The 21,724-nt window shown below is 38.8% G+C and overlaps 1 protein-coding gene across 24 annotated transcripts in view; it reads left to right on the forward strand.

Moving 5' to 3' along the window:
• Nucleotides 1-21,724, forward strand: part of CREM (cAMP responsive element modulator) — an 85,777-nt gene that overhangs the window by 38,069 nt on the left and 25,984 nt on the right. For 13 of the 24 annotated variants that reach the window (XM_017848405.1, XM_017848402.1, XM_017848408.1 and 10 more), the window contains 2 exons: nucleotides 15,178-15,275; nucleotides 15,423-15,565. In XM_017848405.1, coding sequence (XP_017703894.1) covers nucleotides 15,178-15,275; nucleotides 15,423-15,565 — 241 coding nt within the window. Of the gene's footprint in view, nucleotides 1-5,684; nucleotides 5,796-12,258; nucleotides 12,388-14,753; nucleotides 14,847-15,160; nucleotides 15,276-15,422; nucleotides 15,566-21,724 lie in introns of those variants that run through there. The other 11 variants (XM_017848410.1, XM_017848411.1, XM_017848418.1 and 8 more) reach the window with 9 other exon arrangements.

Consider the following 21,724-nt stretch of genomic DNA (forward strand, 5'->3'; position numbering starts at 1 on the left):
CCTGGCCAACATGGTGAAACCCCGTCTCTACAAAAAAAATACAAAAATTAGCTGGGTGTAGTGGCAGGTGCCTGTAATCCCAGCTACTCCAGAGGCTGAGGCAGAAGAACGACTTGAGCCCTGAAGGCGGAAGTTGCAGTGAGCCAGATTGCACCACTGCTTTCCAGCCTGGGCCACAGAGCGCGGCTCCATCTCAAAATAAGTAAATAAATAAAATAAAAGGAAAAGAAATACCTGAGGCTGGATAATGTATAAAGAAAAGAAGTTTGTTTTGGCTCATGGTTTTGCAGGCTGCACAAGAAGCATGGCACCAGTATGTGCTTCTAGGGAAACCTCCGGAAGCTTCAAATCATGGCAGCTGGAGAAGGGGGAGCCAGGGTATCACATGGAGAGAGAGGGAGCAAGAGAGAGGGGAGGTGCCACACTGTTCAACAACCAGCTCTCAGAACTACTAGAGCGAGAACTCACCATGACCCAAACACCTCCCACTAGGCTCCACCTCTAACATTGAGGATTATATTTCAACATGAGATTGGGAGGGGACAAGCATCCAACTGTATCATATGCTTTGTCAAAATAATTCTGATTTTGACATCTTTTATGTAAATCTTCTTTCCTTGCCTCCATTTTGGGGACGATTTTTATACATTTAATCCTTTAAAATCAAAGGGTTTAATATACATGTATGTTATCTAAGCTGTACTTTGTTGACCAAATTATTTGAGTAAAATGTAGCAATAATAATAAGAATAACAAAAGTGAGCTTTTATTGAATATTTGGTATGTGCTAGGCACTGTTTTTGAGATGGAGTTTCACTCTTGTTGACCAGGCTGGAGTGCAATGGCGTTATCCTGGCTCACTACTATCTCTGCCTTCCAGGTTCATGTGATTCTCCTGCCTCAGCCTCCTGAGTAGCTGGGATTACAGGCATATGCCACCACGCCCAGCTAATTTTGTATTTTTAGTAGAGATGGGGTTTCACCATGTCAGCCAGGCTGGTCTCAAACTCCTGAACTCAGGTGATCCACCTGTCTCGGCCTCACAAAGTGCTGAGATTACAGGTATGAGCCATCGGGCCAGGCCGCCAGACACGGTTCTAAGTGCCTTACACACATTGACTAAATCTTCACAACTCTGTAGAAAGGTACTGTTTTCATAACCATTTGCAGCCGAGGAAAACAAGGCACAGAGAGTTTAAGTCACTTGTTTCAGATCATACAGCTAGGAAAGGCAGAGCCAAGATTTGAACCCAGGCAGTCTGTGTTTAGAGTCCATTGACCACTCCACCATTTATCACCTGAAATGCATAGGTACTCAGTGTTTAACCAGACAATCTCAGAGAACATTACCTAGAAAAATCCATAGTTGATTAAGAGTGATAATGAATATATACTCTCTTGTCTCCCTATATATATATATGTACTTCATAACAATTTATATGTGTGTGTGTGTGTTTGCACTGTGTGTACTATGGATACATATATACTGTTACTCTGTTACTCCATTATTCAGTGTCAGAGAAGACAGTTTCAAATTTAGATCCCAGTTCAGCTTCTGACCCTGGATGTGTGAAGTCATAGAAAATTTAAATTTTACTCATTTTGATGCATTAGGAATTGTTTCCATATAATTCCTGGCACCAACAGCCATTTTATTTGTTGCACTATAATTCTCAGGTCAGGAGTACAAGAGAGTCCAGAGTTTTAGAATTATATCATTTAAGATGATGAGCATCAGTCTCATTGCAATTTAGTAAAATCAATTTAATGAGTGTTTTCTTGGGAAAAAGCCAGTTAATTATCATATCCATCAAATTTGGGGCTATAGTTATTAAAATTTTTTATTGTGGGAAAAATACCTAATATAAAATTTACCATGTTAGCGTTAAAAAAAATTTTTTTTTGAGATGGAGTCTTGCTCTGTCACCTAGGCTGGAGTGCAGTGGCACGATCTCGGCTCACTGCAAGCTCCGCCTCCTGGGTTCAAGCGATTCTCCTGCCTCAGCCTCCTGAGTAGCTAGGACTATAGGCATGTGGCACCACCCCCAGGTAATTTTTTGTATTTTTAGTAGAGATGGGGTTTCACCATGCTAGCCAGGATGGTCTTGATCTCCTGACCTCACGATCCACCCGTTTTGGCCTTCTAAAGAGCTGGGATTACAGGCATGAGCCACCACGCCTGGCCTATGTTAGCAGTTTTTAAGTGCACAGTTCACTGATGTTAAGTAACATTTTCATGAAACAGATCTCCAGACCTTTTTTTATCTTGCAGATCTAGAACTAAGCACCCATTAAACAACTGCCTCTTTTCCCCTTTCCCTCAGCCACTGGTAACCACCATTCTACTTTCTGTTTCTCTGAATTTGACTAGATACCTCCTATAGGTGGAATCATGCAGTATTTTGTCTTTTTGTGACTGACATATTTAGCATAATGTCGTTAACATTTTGTAGCATGTGACAGGACTTTGTTTTTTAGGCTGAATAATATTTTATTGTAGGTATATACCACATTTTTTTGTTACTATTTTTCTGTACTATTTTTCTATGGTGGTTTTTGTCAAGTCAGTACTCGTTAGACTTATACCAAGTGATTGGTAGAAGGAATATGATAATCAGAATAATTCATATAAATTGCAGTTTGACTGTTTCATAGATACTACAATAAAGAGTTGGTTTAGGTTAGAAATAAAGATTAACATGAGAGTTTTGATAAGTGGTTTGTAGGCATTCATTCCCTGTTTTCTAGCTTTTGGCATGAACATTTCCTGTTCATTATTAGAAATGATCCGTATTACTGTTAAGAGCAATTTTAATATCTACTGTTTGCCCTTATATGAGGTCTGTTGCATAAGAAGTCTTTTTTTGGCTTAGGATCTTAATTGCAAATTCTTTATGTGTGTTTATTATTTTGAAATACATTTGGCTAGCAAATTATGATCAGTTTCCTTCTTACTGAAACCAAATACGAGATTGACTTCCAAAAGTTCCTTCCAGAGCTAAAAGAGTTTGACTTCTATAAAGATCATGTCCATTTTTATAGTACTTTAATATATATATATTATAATAAGTGAAACATATCTCATATTGATTAGAATATAAAATGATGCCACAAATACTATAAATAGGAAATCCAAGATACCATAAGGATTAACTCAGAAGAAAAAAAAGATTAGCTAAAGCACTGTTTTCAAAGGATAAAGAACCCTAATTTTAATTTAAGTGAAAAGGCGTTACTGAAAGTATTATCAAAAATAAGCATTAAAACTCTTCTGGCATAAATTAAGAAGGACCAAAATTCTAATTGTTGCCTTTGCGCCTTTTCAAAGAAGTGAATTTTTTAGGAAAAACATGCAAAAATTTAACCATTTACATTTTAAAACATGTATTCAGAAACAAATGATTCCTTTTTCTTTTCTTTCCCCCTTTAATTTAGATTATGGATTTTCAGCTTATGCGCATTACATAAAAAAAAAGGAATGGAGGCAAAACAAACATCTCTTTTTAGAAAGATAATGGCATAAGCAAAAATATGAAAATAATACTGCTTACTGGCTAAATTCTTTTTTTTTTTTTTTTTTTGAGACGGAGTCTCGCGTTTCTTGTCGTCCAGGCTCGCAGTGCAGGGCCGGATCTCAAGCTCACTGCAAGCTTCCGCCTCCCGGGTTTTTTAACGCCCTATTCTTCCTTGCCTCAGCCTCCTGAGTAGGTGGAAACTTAACAGGCGCCCGCCACCTCGCCCTGCCAGTTTTTTGTATTTTTTTAGTAGAAGACGCGTTGTTTCCACCAATTGTTAGCCAGATGGGTCTCGATCTTCCTTGACCTTTGATCCGCCCGTCTCGGCCTCCCAAAGTTGCTGCGGATTTACAGGCCTTGAAGCCACCGCGCCGCGGCCGGCTAATCTCTTTTTAACAAATATTTTCAACATATATTCTTAAGGTAAAATTTAACTACATTGATTTTGCAATTTGTTAGCCACACTATCTTAAAAACAAAACAAAGAAAAACACCTAGGCCAGATGTAGTGACTCACACCTGTAATCTCAGCACTTTGGGAGGCCAAGGCGGGTAGATTACCTGAGGCCAGCAGTCGAGACCAGCCTGACCAACATGGTGAAACTCCGTCTCTACTAAAATTACAAAAATTAACTGGGTGTGGTGATGGACACCTGTAATCCCAGCTACTTGGAGGCTGATACAGGAGGATCGCTTCAACCCAGGAGGTGGAGGTTGCGGTGAGCCCAGATCACACCACTGCACTCCAGCCTGGGCAACAGAACAGGAGTCCATATCAAAAAAAAAAAAAAAAAAATTACCTGGGCGTGGTGGCGGGCATCTGTAATCTCAGCCACCAGCCACTCGGGAGGGTGAGGCAGGAGGATTGCTTGAGCCTAGGAGGTGGAGGTTGCAGTGAGCCAAGATTGTGCCACTGAACCTCAGCCTGAGCAACAGCTAGACTCTGTCTCAAACCAAAAACAAAAAACACTTTAATGGGAAAGAAGTCATTCAATACAACCAAAATGAAGACCAACTACATTTTTCATTTAGTGTTTGTCTTACTCAGCACAATCAAGTATGACTTTTAAAAATTAAAGCGGCCAGGTGCGGTGGCTCAAGCCTGTAATCCCAGCACTTTGGGAGGCTAAGACGGGCGGATCACGAGGTCAGGAGATCGAGACCATCCTGGCTAACATGGTGAAACCCCATCTCTACTACTCGGGAGACTGAGGCAGGAGAATGGCATAAACCCGGGAGGCGGAGCTTGCAGTGAGCTGAGATCTGGCCACTGCACTCCAGCCTGGGCAACAGAGCGAGACTCCGTCTAAAAAAAAAAAAAAAAAAATTAAAGTGGGCCGGGCACGGTAGTTCACACCTGTAATCCCAGCACTTTCAGAGGCCAAGGTGGGCGGATCACCTGAGGTCAGGAGTTCAAGACCAGGCTGGCCAACATGGTGAAACCCTGTCTTTACTAAAAATACAAAAATCAGCCGGTCATGGTGGCGCATGCCTGTAATCCCAGCTACTCAGGTGGCTGAGGCAGGAGAATTGCTTGAACCCAGGAGGCAGAGGTTACAGTGAGCCGAGATAGCACCACTGCACTCCATCCTGGGGGACAGAGCAAGACTCCATCGCGGGGGGAGAAAAAAAATTAAAGTGGAATATTTTACATCTTTATTCAGGTATTTGATTTATAATATTATTATTTTCAGCTTTAAAACATTTGAAATATTCTTTTAAATGCTTTTTCCCCCATAGAACAGACTGTTGAGAATCCTGTCTTAATAACATAAACATCAGGATAGTTTTCAGCTTCTTGCTTAGCTTGTTAGTGTATTTTTATTGTAGTCCTTAAACTAGGTAGTACAGAGATTTGATTTTTCAGGAGCAGAGTTGATAGAGCAGTCTGCTATATTGTGAATTCACATTTTAAAATCCTTTATTAATTGTCTTGAATGCAGGTCTAGTAGCTCTGTGACGTGTGCAGCTATACTATGACATCATAAACCCCATCTTGAGGGAACCTAGCTACGGGTCAGAGCTAGTCCACTAGGTGCTAATCAAATGCTGTGTTACAACACTGTGAGGTTTTCCCAGTTATAAGTGTCATTATTAGGGTTTTTTTTTTTTTTTAATTGCAAAGCCAAGTAAGGCTGTCAATTGCATCATCTTACCTTATTTCTTCAGATTAAGTACTGTTTATAGTGGGATTTTCGGTGGATGTGGTGGCATCAGCATAATCTATGTTTCAGGCGTCCTATAGAAGAGGATTATTCTTCAAGGGATGTGGAAGAAAAGGTAAATGATGTCTGTTATAAGTACCTTCTACACACTTTTAAAGCCTCATGAAAAGAGGGGTAAAAATTGTGAAATATAAAATAGCATCCATTTTATGTTTTAGTTTTTTGAGCAGTGGCCTACTTGGTTATTAGAATGTGATAAATTATTCATAGATCTTGGTATCACTTTTTCCTTCTCTTCATTTAGACTTTTTGTGCAAACATTCCCTCCTCTGAGAAATTATCTACAACCAATAGCCTCTTCCCACACCACCCCCAGCCCCTGCTTTGTTACTCTCAAATCCGTTATTCTGCTTTACTATTCTTTTAAGAGTGGAGCACCACCCAAATTATTTCCTCATCTATTTCTGTCTTCTGATCTGGGAGAGCAGCGACTTATTCTCATTCACTGCTGTATTCCCACTATCTAGAATAGCCCATGACAAGCTCCCAATAGATATTCAGCAAATAGAAGGGTTAATTCATAAATATGATGTGTTTTTTGATGTTTATAAGAAAGATTTCTCTATTTCTGCCTGTGATATGCATATTTTAGTTCAAGCGAACTTTGGTTTGTCTCCTTGTGTGTCTTTTAGGAAAGACTTTAATTCCTTTCTGTTTCCAGGGCTTCTTTAGAACCCTACTTATGAATAAAGTAATTATAATACTTTGTAGATTCTTCCTTGTTTGTATTACAAGGATCTTCTTCTTTTTTTTTTTTTTTTTTTTTGAGACTGAGTCTCACTCCGTTACCCAGGCTGTAGTGCAATGGCACGATCTCGGCACACCACAACCTCTGCTTCCTGGGTTCAAGTGATTCTCCTGCCTTAGCCTCCCAAGTAGCTGAGATTATAGGCATGTGCCACCACACCTGGCTAATTTTTATATTTTTGGTAGAGACGGGGTTTCACCATGTTGGCCAGGCTGGTCTTGAACTCCTGACCTCAAGTGATCCGTCCACCTCAGCCTCCCAAAGTGCTGGGATTACAGGCGTGTGCCACCATGCCCAGCCTCCTTCTTCATCTTCTTCTTCTTCTTCTTTTTTTTTTTTTTTGAGACAGACTCTCGCTCTGTCGCCGAGGCTGAAGTGCAGTGGTGTGATCTCAGCTCACTGCAACTTCCACCTTCCAGGTTCAAGCAATTCTCATGCCTCAGCCTCCCCAGTTGCTGGGATTACAGGCGCATGCTACCACACCTGGATAATTTTTGTATTTTTAGTAGAGATGGGGCTTCACCATGTTGGCTAGGCTGGTCTTGAACTCCTAACCTCCATCGATCTGCCTGCCTTGGCCTCCCAAAGTGTTGGAATTACAGGCGTGTGCCACTGCACCCAGCCTCAGATGTTTATTTCTTATCTGGTCTCTAATCCAATAACCAGTCTCCTAATTCTCCTTGCCTGTGGAACATTTCCACCTGGTGGTCCTGCTGTTGCCCTGCCATTTTAGTGGCTTAGGCTCCCTAAAACTGAATCCATCACCTTGCACAAATCAAAAAAATGCTTCTTTATTTACCTATTTCGTCTCTGGGGATACCATGCATGTTATTGGATCTTTCACTGCCCTACTTCCCTTCATGCCATCTGTGTACCATACCCTACTTCACAGGCAGCCATGTACTCAGCTATAGCCCTACGCACTCAGTATAATAATAGTGCTTAGATGTTAAGGGTAGGAAGCCATGTGAATTTTTTTGAAGAATAATAATGGTGGAGTTTAACCTATTAACTCTACCAGTATAATTATAAGCTTGACACTCTTGCTTATAAGTTTTGGCCAAACCAGTGAGAATGTAGAATGATAATTCTCCAGATCTAAGGGTTTTCTTTTTTAAAAGGAGACATTTGAATTCTACCTCCAGGTGTGTCATTTGTGCAGGGTCTCAGCCTTTATTTTAGCAGTTTAATGAAAAAATTGTCTCGTGAGCTTTTGGTCTGCCTAGAGTTTGGACATATAGAAGTTTCCTTGTAGTTACAGAATCTGTATAACCCATCTCCAGAATTGTCGGAATATGGTTTATGTTACCAGGTACAAGTTCTTTTTCTGTATCAGGTATTCTGAACCAAGCCTTTTTTTTTTTTTTTTTTGGAGACAGAGTCTTGCTCTGTCATCCAGGCTGGAGTGCGGTGGCATGATCTCAGCTCACTGCAACTGAGTTCAAGAAATTCTCATGGGTTCAAGAAATTCTCATGCCTCAGCCTCCCAAGTAGCTGGGATTACAGGTGTGCACAACCACACCTGGCTGATTTTGTATTTTAGTAGAGGGGTTTCACCATATTGGTCAGGCTGGTCTTGAACTCCTGACCTCAGGTGATCCTCCTGCCTCGGCCTCCTGAAGTGCTGGGATTACAGGCGTGAGGACTTAGCCATTTTTGATAGAGCTATTGTTTAATTAAAATTCTGAGAGTTGTACTTGAAAGATGATTAAAGCAATGTAAAGGATGATTTATGCCTATCAGACGCCCATGAATCTTTGTTGAATTGTTTTTCTGTTCTCCAGAATAATCTGATTTCTTTGAAGCTGGGCGTTTCCCCACAAAAAGTGAATGTGGACACCACCTGCCATCTCAACCCATAGGTCTAGTTTGTGAGAATACTTGTAGGACCCCTGGATTTCCCCCTATAGTTTCAAGTTCATTGTCTTCAGATACCTTATTCTATGTATTTGGAAAAAAGAGTAAAACTTTGAGAGCCATTGGGTATCTGACAAGGTATCTTTGGGAGCTCCTTAATTCTAAAAAGAAAATTATTTTGATTTGAGAAAATGTGGTATCTTCAGAAATTTCCACCACCCAGCTATGTGACTGCATTTTTTAAAAAGGAAAGGAACAGAGAGGAAAATCAAGTCACTCTAACCTCCTTACTTACCTGTGGATTGTCCCTGCACATGATGGTGGGTGGTAGAAGTGGTGGTGGAGCACTGTGTCCTCCAGAGAGCTCAGTCCGGAATCTGGCAATAAAGATCATGTCCCAATTTCCTGAACTGATGGGATAGAAGCTGGTCAATGAAGTCTTCTCTTTGTGTTATTTTTTTTTCTTTTGTTTTATGTAATTATAAAGTATAATTTCTATTTTGCCAGTCTCTGACATACAGGCTTTGTCAGGGTTACTGGATATGTTTATTTTGTCTCTGCTGCTCTATTGGACCTGAAATCTCAGCCTGTCTGAGCAGTTCTTTAAGCTGAAAGCCAGGATGGTAGGGGCTACATTAGAGTGGAATAACTGTTTTCAAAGTATGGTGTGCAGAACCCTGGGGGTGACTCTGAGACACTTTCATGAGGCTTGCTAGGTCAAAACCATTTTTACAGTAATGCTAAGATGTTATTTTCTTTTCTCTGTTTTGATATCTGCACTGATGGTGCAAAAACAATGGTGGGGGGGGAGTGGTAAATTGTTGGTACCTTAAGTCAGTGACACAAACTGTATTAGTATTCACTATATTCTTTACTGCTATCCACTTGCAGTTTTTTTTTAAGTCAATTTTACTTAAGAATACCTTTGATGAGGCAGTAAAAATTACCATTGCGTTAAACCCTGACTCTGAGTACATGCTGTTTTGATATTCTGTGTCCTGAAGTGGGACAGCTGCAGAAAGCACCCCTGCTGCATCCTGAAGACCCATGGTGTTCTTGAGGAAAAGCACGTGTGTTATTTGAGTGCCAAGATGAATTAGCTGCCTGTTTTCCACAGAACATCTTTTCTTCAAAAGAATGACTAATTGCCAAATGATGGCTATTCAAACTTGAAGACATTTCCTCAAAACAAATGAAGTGAGCTTGTCAGTTCAAGGGAAACAACTCATGGTGTTTATTGTCACAAGCTTTTAAGGCAAAACTTTGAATTTTGGAAAATCTGCATCTGCCATTGTGAGCTTGACAATATTCATAGTTTTCTGATCAAACTGGTTATACTTGAATGAAATGTGATTTATAATAGTGTGTCATGAAATGCGTCCACATTTGGAAGATCTCCTGAACTCAGTGAGCCAGTATTTTCCAAATGAATACTTCAGGATGTTACAAAATCTTATGTGGGTAAAAGATTCATCCAAAGTACAAGACAGATCCATGGATTTTAATGTAACTGATACAGTCTCAGATTGTACGTTGCGATTAACCCTTAAGAGACAACCAGTTGTCAAGTTTTGGTATATCGATGAAGAATATCCATGATTTTCTACAGCAGCTATTATAATATTCCTCCCTTTTTCTAACATGAGTCTGTGTGAGGCCCAGATTTTCTTCACATGCCAACTAAAGCAACATATTGCATCAGATTCAGTGTAGAAGTAGATATGAGAATCTAGCTGTCTTCAGTTAAATCTGACCTTAAAATAATTTGTAAAAATGTAAAACAGTGCTACTTTTCTCATTTTTTTGAAAATGTAATCATTTTTCATAAAATGTTATTTATGGTAGCATATATTTATTATTTTAAAATGAGTTACTAAGTATTTTTTAAATTTCTGTTTTAATTTCCAATATGTTAAATATCAACAGATATAACCAGTGGTGTGCACAGCTGGCTTGTACCAGTGAAAACCAATTGTATAATCTTTATTCGGCTTTGTGTTCAATGTCATCCATTGGCAGCTTGAAATCAGCCATAGTAGGAGTATTTACATCACAGAAATGAGCAAACACCACAAATCAGTGTTCCTCCTCCTTAAGATCTAGTTATTAAGTGTTTACTAGCCCTCTACTGAATATAAATCACAGAAACAAAAGCTCTTTGAGGTCATCAGTAATTTTTAAGAGTGTAAAGATGCCCTGAGACTAAAATATTTGAGAATTAGTTGTGAGGAGAAAGAGTTATCTTTTGGGAGTTAGTCACCATAGAGGTGGTTGCCTTTTTATAATTCATACAGAGTTGCCTTTTGTGCTGGAAACATTTGTAGAATAAATCCAATGTTTTAAAACTTGTAGTTGTTAAATCTACTGGTTCCATAATGGGATGATGTTTTTCTTTTCCCCGGAATCTAAACTGGACGATAATACTCTGGGGGTAGGTGAGCTGAATTTTCCCTGTAGGCTACGTATTGGTTGCCTCTGTCCTGGTTTCTCACTGTCTGTCCAACTGTTATCTGGGTTTAGATCAAGCCTTCACTCATGCTCTGGCACCTACACAAAGCCCTCACTTACTGTTTGGGCCCATACTGATCTTTCTATTCTGTACTCCTATGATATTCAAGGCCTCTAAAGTGGAGCAATTAGTTCTATACTATTCGGCGTGCCATTGTTTCTTAGGTGCTAGTTTTATTCTACTTTCTACTAGTGTACCTAGTACAATGCTCAACACCTGGGTTCTCTTACACGGATAAAACATGTTTTAACTTTTGGATTGCCAGAGAAGTTTGTTTTCCAAGGGAATGATGTTGTAAATAAATCTTAGTTATTTGTTATAAACCCAGTTTTTAGTAATTCTTTTCAGGTATTAATATAAGTTGGAAATCATTGGTGTTCTTCAAAGTGAAGTCACACACAAAATCTTCCTTGAAAAATTGTTTTAGATCCTATGGTTCTACTACCGCACATGATAGACACTGGTGACTTATTTCCAAGGTCTTTGACTCTTGAGTAAGTCATAATGAATAGTGAATCTTAGTAAAATGAGTCAAAGTTTCTGAAATTATGCGGGCCTATAGGACAGAGTTGTTTACTAATTAGAAAACCTGGCAGGTTTTGAGTCTAGAGGAGTGGTAGTATCGTGCTTTCTAGTAGGGATCTCTGTTGAAGGAACTCAGGGAAGTAGTGAAGAGATGGCTGTTGTACTGATCTCTACCGAAAGCTAAGTGATAGTTCTGGCCTCTCTGGATGCTTGAGCTAGGGAGAGGAAAAGTGTCCGGAGGCCTCACCAGCCTTGAAGGCATGAGCTTTCTCTGGGTCAGAGACACCAGGGGCTTGAAAGGTCCTGGAATTTCTTTGGCCTATGCCTTTTTCGTGGTTATAAGGGCATAACAGTGACTGTGATTTTTATCAGTCTAGAAACAAAGCATCAGCTTACATCTAGAGTAACACTAGAATATCATATGTCACAGATTTAATAAAAATAATGCACTGGCCAGGCGTGGTGGCTCATGCCTGTAATCCCAGCACTTTGGGAGACCAAGGCGGGCAGATAACAAGGTCAGGAGATTGAGACCATCCTGGCTAACACGGTGAAACCCTGTCTCTACTAAAAATAAAAAAAATCAGCCCAGCATGGTGGTGGGCGCCTGTAATCCCAGCTACTCAGGAGGCTGAGGCAGGATAATGGCTTGAACCCAGGAGGCAGAGCTTGCAGGGAACCAAGATCATGCCACTGCACTCCAGCCTGGGCGGCAGAGCGAGACTCTGTCTCAAAAAAAAAAAAAAAAAAAAAAAAAAACCGTATTTAAGTTCTATCTCCAATTTCTCTGAAGAAGTTAGAGAGGACAGTTTATATGCTGGCCTAAGAAAGGCTTCACTGTTAGTAGTCGTGAGGTCGTAGTGAGGTAGTTTAACTGCTTTAGAACTTCGTGCTTGGAACATTCTTAGCCACCGAAGGATGGGCACCAAAAGTGATAAGGAGCATGTGTTCCTTAATATCTGTCACATCAGAAAATGACTGTTCCAGGACAGTAACCACCTCCCGATGGTAAGTATCCTAGCTGGTTTGTCATTTCTCAGGAGCAGGATAAAGAGAAGTAGGGCAGCCATATTAGTGAGTGGTATTACTTAAAAATAAGCAAAAACAATAACAAAAAAGATCCAACTTTAATCCTCGATGGTGATTGTTTTGGCAGGTTTCTGTAGCTGCATCAGGCACCGGCAGAGGCTCCCCAGCTGTAATTCTAGTGCAGTTACCTTCGGGCCATACTATACATGTCCAGGGAGTAATTCAGACACCACAGCCATCGGTTATTCAGTCACCACAAATACACACTGTTCAGCTTAACTTCCTTCCTGGATGGTTTGTCTTTTACTTTCTTGAGCCACTTTTTTCCTCTTTCACTAATTCATTTATCATTTTTCTTTATGAAGCTTTTATGCGCAAATCTTTTTATTAGATATTTGGAGGAATCTCTTTTCCTTGCATAAGGCGCTCTGTGTCCTGCTAGGTACGTAGGTTTCACTTCAGAGCTGCAGCTTTGTTGTCAGCTCTTAATTTGGGGACTGAGTAATTGCAGATGAGCAGTTCATGTCTTCTTCACATTGTTGTTCTATGTTCAAACTCAGATTTATTTAGCGGTGCTCCCCAAGGGTGCTGAAAAATATTTTGAGGGTTCTTCAGAGAAGATGTCTGATAAACACAGTAATATAAAGATTATAGTACTGATGCTGTTTTCGTGAATAATCACCTTAGTAGGTAGATACAAATTTATTTAAAATTCAGTATACATAATTCTTAGTAAGATGATTTTATTGATGTATCCCTCTCAGATTAAACCTTGGCTTTTGTAGATACAATTATTATTGTGGTTGAGATCTAGAGATGTATTTTACCCTTAACATTTCTTGAAGGTAAAACATTTTTTCCATCAATAGATGTAAATTGTTAAGTATGCATTTTTTTAAAGTATGCATCTTAATTACTGAATTTATTTCTGTTCCTTTTTAAGGTCAGTTATTATCCTTTAAATGCTGAAATTATCTGAACCTAATTGATAAAAAAAAAATCTGTGAGGAAAAGGGAGACACATATACATAGTGTAGTCCTTTCCCGCCTGTTCAAGTCGTTTATCACAGGAGAACGATGAGAGTGGCAACAAGATACCTGACGTGACAAATTCACATATGTTAAAAGCTTGATTATCTTTGTGGCATGGGTATCTTCTCCTGTATTGCCCAAAAGTGTAAGAATAATTCTCATCATTATCTTTTTTTCCTGTGATGGCCCCTGATTCCAAGAGTTTCTAACTCTTTCTGACACTAATTTATAAAACAAGAAAGTCTTTCCAACCTCTTCTTTGTTTTATGCCTTTTATTGGGGTCCACATATTTGTACTTAGTTTTAACCTGGCTGGTATTGGAAGAAAGTATTGTCTATTATTTTTATTATTTAATAGAGACAGAATTCTCAGTATGTTACCCAGGTTGGTGTTGAGCCCCTGGCCTCAAGTGATCCTCTTGCCTCAGTCTTCCAAAGTGCTGGATTACAGGTGTGAGCCAGAGCACCCAGCTGAAAGAAAGTATTCTCTTATATTCAGTAGGCTTTGTTTGGATTTTGTTAAGTGAATGATTTAATTGTCCTTGTAGAAAGAGGTGCCAGTGGATCTTGTCCTAGAATACGTAATCCCTCTGCATGAACTTTAATTTTCACCTTTTCTAAAATAGATAAATTAATAGCCTACCTCACCTAAGGGAGTTGTTATGATTCTATGACAGATGTGTGAGAGCCTGGTGTAAAGTGATAAATACTTAATATTTGGTGGTGATATATGATTATCTGAGGCAACAACATTTTTTTCAGTAAGTTCTGTTGATTGAATGTGTGTGCTTATGTGTGGGGCGTTCATGAGCAAAGATGCAGAGTCATATGTGAAGGTGAATATACACCTCCGTGTACTTTGGGAAGTATATATTCTTGCTTGCATTGTTGATATTTTAATAAGCTCTTTTGATTTTATCCAAATCAGTTTCCCATGTACTTACAATATGAAGTGAGTTTTGTAAACTCTGCTACCCTAGGCCCTCAAAGTATTAATAATTGACTGAATATATCGAAAGCGGTCATGTTGTTGAAGCGATTCATTGTTTTAGTTTTCTGACTTCTTTAATAATCATATCACTATATTATTACTTGACTTGAAAAATGAAATCATGCTTAAAACTCTGATCTTTCTCTTAAGGAGAAATTATTTGGATCTTCAAGACCTACCACCACCAAACCCTAACTTACTCCTTGTAATAGAAATCCTAATTTTACCCAGGCTTGTTTACTGACTTACTTATCTACTTAAGTATTCTGTCTTGGTCCTATCTGATGGCTAATGTGAAGACCCAGCTCACGCCAGTGCCAGCTGTGAGAGAGTGGAGACAGCAGTGTGATCCAGGAGCTCTCTTCTGCCTTGGCCCCTCGCTGGCTCCCTCCTGGATCCGTAGGAGCACTTTCAGGTTGAGAGCTTAGGTCTTGGGTATTTTACATTTTGTTCTTTGCTGCAATGCCTCATTTGACATCCCAACCGCTCTTTCCCTTGTATTTCTGTAGTATATAGTACCCGTATCATTCCTTTCCACACACATTTGTTTTATAACTGAAATGTTTGTGTCTGCGCTTCCTTTCTTGACCCAGACTCCTTTAGTGCAGATTCACTGTGTTGTATTGCTCGGTTGCTTCCACAGTGCCTGGCTCAGTGCTGCACACGCAGACTCTTACCCTTAATTTTTTGAATGAGGGAAAAGAACATATATTTTATGATACATTTCAGAAAATCTTATATTATAGGTAGCAACAATTGCAGAGACAGATGAATCTGCAGAATCAGAAGGTGTAATTGATTCTCATAAACGTAGAGAAATCCTTTCACGAAGACCCTCTTATAGGTAAGTTAACCAAGTTTCCTACTGTAAAGATACTTTTTCCAAAATGGTAGACTACTTATTCATCAAATCAATTCTTCCTTTATAGCTTTTATGTTTTAAGAGTCATTCATGTATCTTAGTGACTTACATTGTTAAATTATATTTTAGGAAAATACTGAATGAACTGTCCTCTGATGTGCCTGGTGTTCCCAAGATTGAAGAAGAAAAATCAGAGGAAGAAGGAACACCGCCTAACATTGCTACCATGGCAGTACCAACTAGCATATATCAGACTAGCACGGGGCAATACAGTATGTATGCTGCAATTCGATATGATACAGTGCTAGCTTTAAGTCTTCTCTAGTTATATTGAAGCAACTCAGGTTTTGGCATTAAATTGTTCCATTTTTAAGTGCATCAATACCTAAACTGTATCATAGAATGAAAGTATATGTTAAGAAGTGAGATATTTGTATTAACAGCTATCATATAATTTTGAAAAGTAAAATTTTAACTGCTGAATATAGAAGAAAATTTGGAGTAAAATAAAGGGAGGATTTTCCTACTTACATGTTTATATTAATCTCTAGTAAAACATTGTTTTGTTGTCTTTATGATGCATGCAAACATAAATGTCTGTATTTCATTCTTGTTGGCTTTTGTTACCCACAATTACATCCTATACTTACTAATCTAAGAGTTTTCTAAAGTATGTTTTCAATGTTTCACTACTCTCTGTTAATTTGTGCTACAGTTTTCCTAAAAGAGAATGGAAAATGATTTAAGTTTTAAACTGAAGCAATTGGATAGATAATTTTATTTGAAATTTTACACACCAAAAGTTCTAAATAAACAGATACATTCACATTCAGTCTTGTGCATTTTAATGGACTGTTAATTCTGTGCTTTTAGCTCTGATTAAAGCACTAGTTTTTTCCCAAATGAAAATGTTTGATACATAAAATAGTAAAACCAAGAGCTAGAAAGAAAAGAAAAGGAGGAGAAAGGATAGGGATATCACGTATCCTAAGCTAGCCACTTAGGTACTGGAATAATGTGATATTCCTATCCTTTCTGGAGTATAAATTGTCCACGGAAATTGTCCAAATCAGTTTCCCATGTAATTATAATATGAAGTAAAGTGAGTTTTGTAAACTCTGCTACCCTAGGCCTTCAAAGTAATTGACTGAATATATTGTGTTGTTGGAAGAGACTCATGATTTTAGTTTTCTGACTTTAAAAAGAGCTACTTAGGTACTGGAATATATGTGATATTAAATAATGTGTTTATCCAATTAAGGTATGGAGATTTTAGATATATTCTTTGTTTTTCCTTTAAAAAGTAGCAATACCAAGGAAAAAAATCTCAAGTCTTACTTTAAGTCCTGGCTACTAAAACAAGCTATAATTTTTAATATATGAGAAGACTTTATATAGTCTTTTTTTTTTGGAGCTTTTTAGAGTTTTTCTTGTAGCATTGGTAGATTTGCAGTAGTAAACTATTAAATACATTCTCTGTTGGTAATTGAGGGAAACTCCTACCATGATACCTAGTAGATCCGGGGTGTAGTATATTCACACCTTCTACAGGGCACCCAGTAGACTTGTCCAAAGTCAGTGTTAGCAAAAGAAAACTCCCCATCATCTGTAAGAAATAGACCTTGAGGTTTACATTGTCACTTTTTTATTACTTCTTTTGTTTACAGCTCTTTTGTCTGGCACACTGGGAATCTCTGGTGGGTTTTAGAACTATAAAACTCATTGAGTATGCTAATGTGCAAGGCCTGCTGGTGAGCCTCTGCAGCACAACACGCAGGTTATGAGAGTGCTGAGTGCCTCGTCCCTCTGTCCCCAGAGGGGCTGGGCAGAAGCTGCTGGTGCCTCCTGGCTGGTCAGCCCTGGCCTTGAGCAGCTCCATCTGCTCACCCCAGTGGGCTGTACACATATCATCATGCTCTGTTTGTGTCATGACAGGGAAAAGGTTGGAAGTGACTGCTGAAATGACACTAAGACTTCTCAAAGTGTTGGGGACCACTAAGATGCTGTCGTCGTAACATTTCTCTGGCATGTCCTAATGCTACTTAGGACTTCTGATAGAAACAGTGATTCCTTTACAAGTTGATAGGGAAGCAGATGCTGTAGGGTTAACTTGTCTAGATTATTAGCTGAAAATTTGAAATTATGAAAACGTTTGGGGTTGAAGCTGGAGAGGATGTGGGGAAGGAACCATCGTTGTGCCATTTGCAAACTCAGTGATCAGAGCAAGAAGCTTTATTAAATTCATATCTCAGGTTTTAGTCTTTGAAGTGGGAATAATACTAAATTGCCAAACTCTGGGGTTCCTGTGAAGACAAAGGAGATAACGGGTAAAAGTAGGGGGAAAAAGGCATGCTACTATTGGCATGAAACAGAGAAATTAAGTTAGATGTACCATTGTCTCATTCATGTTCATTGAACTTTCCCTCCAACCAGCCTCAATGGCTTCATTCCCTGTGTCCTTGGTGCCTGCTCACAGCAGGGGACTGGCATTAAACCTTACTCTGTGTGTCTGTAGGGGGATGAGAGGAGCGGAGTCAGGAATTCTGGTTGAGAATAGAAAACTGCATCTTTAGAAATTAGATCTTAGGCCAGGTGTGATGGCTCCCACCTGTAATGCCAGCACTTTGGGAGGTCTAGGCATGAGGGTTGCTTGAGGCCAGGACTTTGAGACCAGTCTGGGCAATAGAGTGAGACCCTGTCTCTACAAAAGAATTTTAAAAATTAGCAGGGCGTGGTGGTATGCGCTCATCCCAGCTACTCTGGAGGCTGAGGTGGGAGGATTGCCTGAGCCCAGGAGTTTGAGGCTGCAGTGAGTTATGATTGCACCACTGCACTGTCCAGCCTGGGCAGTGGAGTGAGACTCTGTCTCAAAACAACAAACAAACAAAAAAACACATCTGTGTATTTGCCACATAAGAAGTCATGGACTATTTCTTACTTTGATTTCTTAATTTGAGCCTATACAGTATGATCCTAGAAATTATTTTGATAAGAATTTATAGTTCTGTGTGTATAGTCTGCAGGTAAAAATTGCCATTTATTGGTTCACACAATGTGAATTTCCTTTGTTAAAAATGCATTTTGGGGACATTTAGTGACATTTATGTAGATAATTCTTTGATAAGTGAATACTAACAATATTCAAACTTTTTAGAAGACGTTTAATTGGAGGATAAACATATACTTACATACACAACATCCATTTTTATTGATCTTATCTCTTACAGAACTAACTTAGCAGATATTAATGCTTTACTGTTGTAGCAGAATGTCTAGAAATGGAAATAATTGCCAGTGTCCTTTGGTTTTTAGAATAGAGGAATTTATTTTACTAGAATTTCTGGAGATTTTCCTATTTTTTTTCCTTCCCTTTCAGCTGTAAATGGTTTTTTTAATGCTCTTTCATAACCTTTTATTATAAAAATTTTTTTAGGCCAGGCGCGGTGGCTCAAGCCTGTAATCCCAGCACTTTGGGAGGCCGAGACGGGCGGATCATGAGGTCAGGAGATCAAGACCATCCTGGCCAAAACGGTGAAACCCCGTCTCTACTAAAAAAATACAAAACCTAGCCGGGTGAGGTGGCAGGCGCCCGTAGTCCCAGCTACTCGGGAGGCTGAGGCAGGAGAATGGCCTGAATCCGGGAGGCGGAGCTTGCAGTGAGCTGAGATCCGGCCACTGCACTCCAACCTGGGCGACAGAGCGAGACTCTGTCTCAAAAAAAAAAAAATTTTTTTTAGGTTTAATTCTTCAGCTTTGTCCATGGATGGCTTTCTCCCAAACTTTGCTTTTCTTTTTTTCCAAGATTAGTATTTTATTAGTTGTTTTTAATTTGAAATAATGAGTTAGCTGGTGTTTAAAAGAACTAAATGTATATCAAAGTTGAAGAAATAAAGTATATTCAAGTTTTCCCATATACAAGCAGTTACATTTTTCATAGTTGAAAGATACTTGGCAGAAGTTGGCCTTATTATATTGACTTACTATTATCACAAAAACTAAGAAGTGAAAGTTGGAATAGGCTACTCCCTGGGGAATAGGAAAACTAGCATAAAATAGACAGGGATCCATTATTACAACACCAAGTAAGTGAGCTTTACCTGCAGAATCCTCGCTGGAAGTACAGATCTCAGTGATAGGTGTGTTGCATAACAGTTGAGCGATGCTGGTCAAAGAAAGTCTTTTATCTCAGGAGCATATACCTGAGACATGGCAGGAGAGAGAGAGCCTTAGAATGAACAAAGAATGTTACTTGCTGCATAAGACAGTTAAGATATGCAGTAAATGAATGAATTTATAAAAGCAACTGAGGAAACTAAAATGTTTGAAGCTTCCTAATTCATTAAATTTTCTCTTGAAACAAAGGTTACTTAAATCCCCCCTCCTACTATACCCAACTTCTTCCTGTACCAATTAAAGACTATCACCCAAGACTTCAATTTTTTTTCCCCGTAAATGACCCTTGTTTCTGGTTGTGCCTACTGTATTTTACTAGGAATCTTATTAGAGTCTCTATTAACTCCTCTTTCTGGAATTCTTATACACGAAAGGTAAGTGGGTCGATCTAAACTGCACCATTATGAAAAGAAAAATGTGAACTTTGTGGATTGCTTATAAGAATTCAGATTTCTCAGGAGGCTCACGAATAAACACCAATTCAACTTCTTCATAAAGGGAATTGGAACATGATAGGCTTACACATTTGAAAGTTAATCCAGTTGCAGTTCTTAATAGTGACGTTTACATTTCTTTAGGGCAACTGTTTCAAAAATGTTTAAGGCACTACTTAATGTAACTCTGGCTTTTAAACTTTGGTGTTGCTATTCTTGTTAAAGCATGATTTAGTCTTCTTTCTGCTATATGCGCCTCTTGGCTTTTAAGGTACAGGTACTCATAGGTACTCTCTTATGGTCACTCTGAATTTAAACCTGAGAATTCATTGGAACAGAGGTCTGTTTACTGCTCTTTTTAAAGTTAATGCAGTGAGATTTCATTTATGAATCTTTGCATTGCAACTTGGAACAAGAATGGTTTTAAATATAAACATTTACATGTTTATGTATTTTAATTAGCTCATGTGTATAAGTTTAGGTTTAGAAGTATATAACATGGGCTGGGTGTGATGGTTCACGCCTGTAATCCCAGCACTTTGGGAGGCCAAGGTGGGCGGATCACCTGAGGTCAGGCGTTCGAGTCCAGCCTGACCAACATAGTGAAACCCTGTCTCCACTAAAAATACAAAATTAGCTGGGTGTGGTGGCGCACACTTGTAATCCCAGCTACTCGGTAGGCTGAGGCAGGAGAATCACTCAAACCCAGCAGGTGGAGGTAGCAGTGAGCCGAGATCACACCATTGTACTTCATCCTGGGTGAGAAGAGTGAAACTCCATCTCAAAATAAATGAATGAATAAATAAATAAATAAATAAATAAGAGGTATATAACATCACCAGGCTTAGTGGTTTGTGCCTGTAGTCCCAGCTACTCAGAAGGCCGAGGCAGAAGGATTGCTTGAGTCTAGGAGTTTAAGACCAGCCTGGGCAACATAGCAAGACCCCCATCTCTTAAATAAATAAATAAATTAATTAAATAAATAAATAGCTAAAATAGAAGATATGTCTAAATTCATTCAGTTAATTTCATCATTTTTTCTCTCTTGATTTGTGTTTATTGAAAGCACATGTTATGCTATCCTTGAATATTTTGAAACCTAAACAATTTTCTCCTCAAATCTCTGAATACAGACAGGCCCACATAAAACCTATTTCCAGGATCCTGAGGCACTGGGAAATCTTGTTCTTGTCAGATGAGAGAGAACATTTTCAATGGGAAGGTCCTCTGTCATTTGATAACAACAAAATCAAGAGCACCTTTGGTATAAAAAATGAAAATGAGGCTAAACATGCCTGACTTAATCAGTAGAAATGTTTTCTCACTAGAGCCAGTGTGTGAGGGGTGTGTGTGTGTTTGTTTAGCTTTTGTTTTCCACATGTAATTAATATGACCTCACCAGAAAGTAAAATGAGAAGCAGATTCTTGATGTTCATATTGTGAAAACAAAGTTTTTTGATCAAACTATGGGGAAACATTACTGAAAGAAAAAAGGAAATGAGTAAATCAAAAAGAAAGAAGAGAAAAAAGAAAGATCTTTGTTATCTACCTGTTTAGGGGTTCTTACCCCTGAGGGAGCTACTCTCACCTCAGATTGACTTGATCTAAAAGTTTGATAATTACATTGGTGTTGAAAAACTAGGTTCTATGATTGGAATTTGAAACCATACCTCATTGAACTCTCCTAGATTCACAGGTGGCTTAAGTTGTTTATAATACCATCTGTCATGAGGAAATGACAGCCATTCATTCATTCATTCATTCTGTTTATTGAATGGCTGCTCTGTTCTAGGTTTTGTCCTTTTTTTTTTTTTTTTTTTTTTT

The sequence above is a fragment of the Rhinopithecus bieti genome, unplaced genomic scaffold (genome assembly GCF_001698545.2).
Source record: "Rhinopithecus bieti isolate Rb0 unplaced genomic scaffold, ASM169854v2 scaffold_30965, whole genome shotgun sequence".
NCBI classification, from domain to species: Eukaryota; Metazoa; Chordata; class Mammalia; order Primates; family Cercopithecidae; genus Rhinopithecus; species Rhinopithecus bieti.